This window comes from Scomber japonicus, chromosome 6 (assembly GCF_027409825.1).
Source record: "Scomber japonicus isolate fScoJap1 chromosome 6, fScoJap1.pri, whole genome shotgun sequence".
Lineage (NCBI taxonomy): Eukaryota > Metazoa > Chordata > Actinopteri > Scombriformes > Scombridae > Scomber > Scomber japonicus.
In genome coordinates, this window is record NC_070583.1 from 25,320,214 (window position 1) to 25,324,985 (window position 4,772).

The 4,772-nt window shown below is 39.0% G+C and overlaps 1 protein-coding gene across 1 annotated transcript; it reads right to left on the reverse strand.

The window, feature by feature from the left end:
- Positions 1-225: 225 nt before the first annotated feature.
- On the reverse strand, positions 226-4,125 carry LOC128360180 (extracellular calcium-sensing receptor-like). The gene is made up of 7 exons (XM_053320548.1): positions 4,113-4,125; positions 3,019-3,181; positions 2,638-2,926; positions 1,812-2,567; positions 1,505-1,732; positions 1,285-1,408; positions 226-1,124 (listed from the first exon to the last, which is right to left on the reverse strand). Exons 3-7 carry the CDS (start codon positions 2,890-2,892, stop codon positions 226-228), a joined length of 2,262 nt encoding a protein of 753 aa, XP_053176523.1. The 5' UTR covers positions 2,893-2,926; positions 3,019-3,181; positions 4,113-4,125.
- Between the last annotated feature and the right edge of the window lie 647 nt (positions 4,126-4,772).

A 4,772-nucleotide genomic window follows, 5' to 3' on the forward strand; every position in this document is an offset into this window, starting at 1 on the left:
GTGTGCATTTTATGCTTGTGTGGCAACAATGTGCTGTGCTTTTGTGTCTAACTACTGAACTGTGGAAATTAAACTTTTAACAGACATAAAATCAAGAAGTCTTTTTTATTTGAGTGAATATAAACAATGTGGTTCCTGCAAGGATGAGAACTCAAGTACCACAACAAAAAAGCACAATTTTCACAATATTGGTGTAAAAGAAAAAAAGTGAAAGATCTTCTTTAATCATGTTTTCCTCATCAGATATTGCTTTGTGTTCAGTTCGGGTTTGAGTACAATAACAAAACATTTTGGTACAAAAATACAGAAAAGTATCCCATAACTGGATGACAGAATAGCAAATATCTCCACAGCTACAGTGAACTTCCCAGGAGAGCTGACATAAGCTGGGATAAAGGTGATCCAGACTGCACAAAATATCAGCATGCTGAGGGTGATAAATTTAGCTTCATTAAAATTATCTGGCAACTTCCGAGCCAAAAAAGCAAGCACAAAACATAACATAGCTAAGAGTCCTATGTAGCCTAACACAGCCCAGAAACCTATGGGTGATCCCAAGGCACATTCTAGAATAATCTTTTCCTTATAGTGACTCATGTTTTTAAAAGGAAAGGGAGGATTGATTGTTAACCAAAGTATGCAAATCAAAACCTGTATAAGAGTGAAAGCCAGAACACTGAGTCTCTGTTGTGCTGGCCCAAACCATTTCATCACATTACTGCCAGGGAGTGTAGCTTTAAAGGCCATTAACACTACTATAGTTTTCCCAAGAATACATGAAATACAGAGCACAAAGGTGATCCCGAATGCTGTGTGACGCAGCATGCAGGACCACACAGTAGGCTGGCCTATGAAGGTTAGAGAACACAGGAAACACAGAGTCAAGGAGAAGAGCAGCAGGAAGCTCAGCTCAGAATTGTTGGCTTTCACTAAGGGAGTGTCCTGATTGATAAAGAATATAAGGGCCACAAGTAAAGTAAGAACTACCCCTAACAAAGTGAAAAACACAAGTATTTTTCCCATAATCTCAGTAAAGGAAAGAAACTCAACATTTTTTTGTACACATGAATCTCTGTTTTGATTGGACCAATACTCTTCCGGACATTTTGTGCAGTCATTAGAATCTGTAACAGAAATATTGTTATTTTTATTGTCAATTAATCAGTTACACCATAAAAACACGAATAAGAGACTGTACAATAGCAAACTTTAACATTATGCACAAAGTTTGGCAAGAAAACATTGTATGCACTTTGCTGTATTTCAGGTCTGTGATACCTATACCTGTGGTGTTGCTGATTTCTCCCTCTGCACATGTTTTACAGTCGTAGCAGCAGACAGGCTTTCCTTTCTGTAGAACTTTATGAGTTCCTGGAAGACAGCTGTCCGTGCACACTGATACAGGTAACTTTGAATAAAAAAGAGAAACTGATGATCATTCATTTAAACAATCATTTAAGATTAAATGTTGCTGAAGTAAATTAATGTAACTCATAATATTTGCCTCTGTGTTTCCTCCAGGCCACATTATCTCTTCAGTCTTGAGGACAAACTTCTGTCCAGAAGGTAGAGAGGCATCATAGTATCCGACAGGTTTAAACTGAACTGAGCTGTCTGATCCACGCTGCCAATTCACTACCTCATACCGGGCCACCGCTGCTCCAGTGCTGTCAAACCACACTTGATCTCCATTCTTAATGGTAAAATTGACCTGCTTTAGAGACATTACTACCTAAAAGTCAGTGAAGATATGTCAGTATACTGTATTTCCTTGTATAACTAAGAAATAAACAATTTAAATCTCAATTTACCTGCAAGGGTGTAACTTTGACATTTTTGTCACACCCCTGGCTATCTGAACACTTAAAGATGCTGTGCAGAGAATGGGCCACAGCATAGATGGCTTTGTATATGTTAGTGGAGTACCTCAGCTCTTGTACATCATCAACATAATCTTTAAATTTAATTAGATCCTGATTTTCTTTGCAAGCTGCTGTGTATGTCACATTGCCCCTGTTTGCCTCCTTGCACTTAAACACTTTCTCCCAGAAATGTTTGATTAAAAAATCATCAAGGCCGCTGATATTGGCCTTTTGCACAGCAAATCCCAGAGAACCTCCAAGCACACTAAAGCTAGTGGGAGTCACAAGGCTGTCAGCAGTGATCCAGGCCTCCACACCAATGAACTGCCGGCCTGTGATGTTGTGCAGACTCAGCTGCTCTAGAAGATTGTTCATCTCCACATGGGCCAGAAAACCAACAATGACCCGGGCTGAGCTCTTACGGATCACTTCTACCACTTTCATCAGTTTTTCAGGCTCTGCTCTGTGGAATTTCTCTGTATACTCCACACACACTCCTTCCTCCTGGGCTGCAGCAAGAAAAATAGCCATACCACTGTTGCCATAGTCACTGTCACTGTTGACTGCCCCCACCCAGGTCCAGCCAAAGTGCTTCACCAGCTGGGCAAGAGCTTGACTTTGGTAAAGGTCACTAGCAATGGTTCGAAAGAAAGATGGATGCTCCTTTCTGCTACTCAAACACTCACATGTTGCTGAATGACTAATCTGAGAAAGAGAGACAGAATAAGGAGAGTTTGCATATAATAAACATATTTACAACTCATATCCCTCTTACCACTGGTATGTTGAATGGTCCAGTAGTGCGTGACAGGACAATAGTTGAAGAGGATTCAGACTCCCCGATAATGGCATGAACAGCTGATTGACCAGAGCATCTCTTTCTCACAGTCTCCTCACCACCATTCATCAGTGCCATTACTGCACGCATTGAGGATAATGTTGAGCCACAGTTGTCATAAATACGATATCCGATAGAAACATTTGGAAGAAGAAAATCACTGTTGTTGATCTCTTCAATAGCAAAGATCATGGTCTGGGCAAATCGAAACTCCCTGAGGTTGACACTGAGAAAGAGGAACATACAAACTTGTATTTACTCTGACAGAGAAAATGACAAGAAATCACAAGAGTGTTTGGCATGCATTGAACAAATTACCTGGAACATGTGAGCTGTGTTGGCTCATCTGTAAAGGAAAGAGAGGGTTGAGTGACTTTGCTGTGAATGGAAAATGCTCCCCCAATAGTGACATCTCCCTCTTTAGACAACAGAGGAAACTCTGGTCTGCCCAGTATCTGACAGACAGGAGCTTCCTCTTCCGCTGCTCCAAATGCCCACAGTAGCCCCACAATAAACAAACCTGTTATCACATGAGACATTTTATACTGATCTCAATAGGACTGAGGGTCAGGTTAAAGCAGTCTTAAATGCCACATTTTATAATCTTGGATGACAGCAGCACTCAATGACCTCCCATTAACCAATCAGTGAGACAGGACAGTCTTGCTTGGGTCATGCCATTTAATTATTGTATGTTGTACGTTTTTGCATAATGTCAGGTGTACTTACTTTTGTACAACATAAAATAAATGATTGATGCTTGTGCTCATAAAAACGTTGTTTTTCACAAATTCACATTACTTTTTTGTTCACAGAAAATTAAACTCACTTTTTTTCATAATACAGTGTTAGACATCAAAAGCAATTTCAGGTCATGTATAGACTGTTAAGTCAAACCCAGCCAGTTGGGCCCTGCATCCTTTTTAGGTTGCAACATGTGGAGACGTTTAGATCTTAGTATCTCTAATACCATTTGTATAGTGTTGGAGGGGGGTGTTAATCATTCATTAAAAACAAAACAACATACAATATACTAAAAAAATGACGGCGAAGGAGAAGTTAAATGTCAAGTCTGAACAGAGTTTCTGGCTGAAAGTAAGAACGTTTTAGTATACTGGAGTTCAGTCATGAAACTAACTGTGTTAACTGAACACACACTATATGTGAGGATTTCCATAGACTCAACCTAAAAATTATCTGCAATTTGTTAGATATACAATAAGAAACTGGTCTGTAACTATTCAGATTCCATTATACTTTTGATGTAATAAGTAGATGTGTGCATATATTGTTGTAACTGATAATAGTGATTAGCCATTTTAATACTAAAAGGGCTGATTTTTCTTTAGTTTCTGCCTTTCATTCTGCTCTTTACTTTTCAAAGATTAATTGTACTAGCTATTAAAATTTACTGTTTAAATGATAAAGGCTGTGTTTGTAAAATAATAATTTTGTTATAAATTATTTTAATATTCTAATATGTTAAATAATATTCCATTATTTTACTATTAGTGTCACATGACTTTAGGTAACTTTGCATCTGGATGAGGGAATTAAAGTTACACTTTTGACAACTGATCAAAACAAACAATCAGCATGCCTGATTTAGCAAGGCACCGAGCCATGTGATATTTAATTTGGTGTTATTGTTATTTTCCAGGCAAAGGGGTGTTTAATAGTCAGCTGTTGTGCCTCTTAGACCCTATGTAATTAAAAAGGAATTGTTGTTTGTCTGTTTGTAGAGATGCTTGTCACTTTATGAAACACTTTAGAACTCTCCAGAGGGTCTGCCATCTGGGAGCTGATTTTGTAGGAACACTTCTGATGAAGTGCAGATGCCTCAGGCCTGACCATGACTTACGCCTTAGGCTCTTCATACTCACAACTACGCTAACAAGCTAAGAAACTCCCTCTAGAGTTTGTGTCTCTCGTCTGTCTCCACACCTCTCCTCTCTGCTTACTTCAGAAACCTCCCTTCAGGACTGTTGCATCATGATGTCCGCAAGGTCTCTGCTGGGTACCCTGAGGCATTTGTCAAGCTGAGTAACTTTTATTTGACCATGATTTTGCCT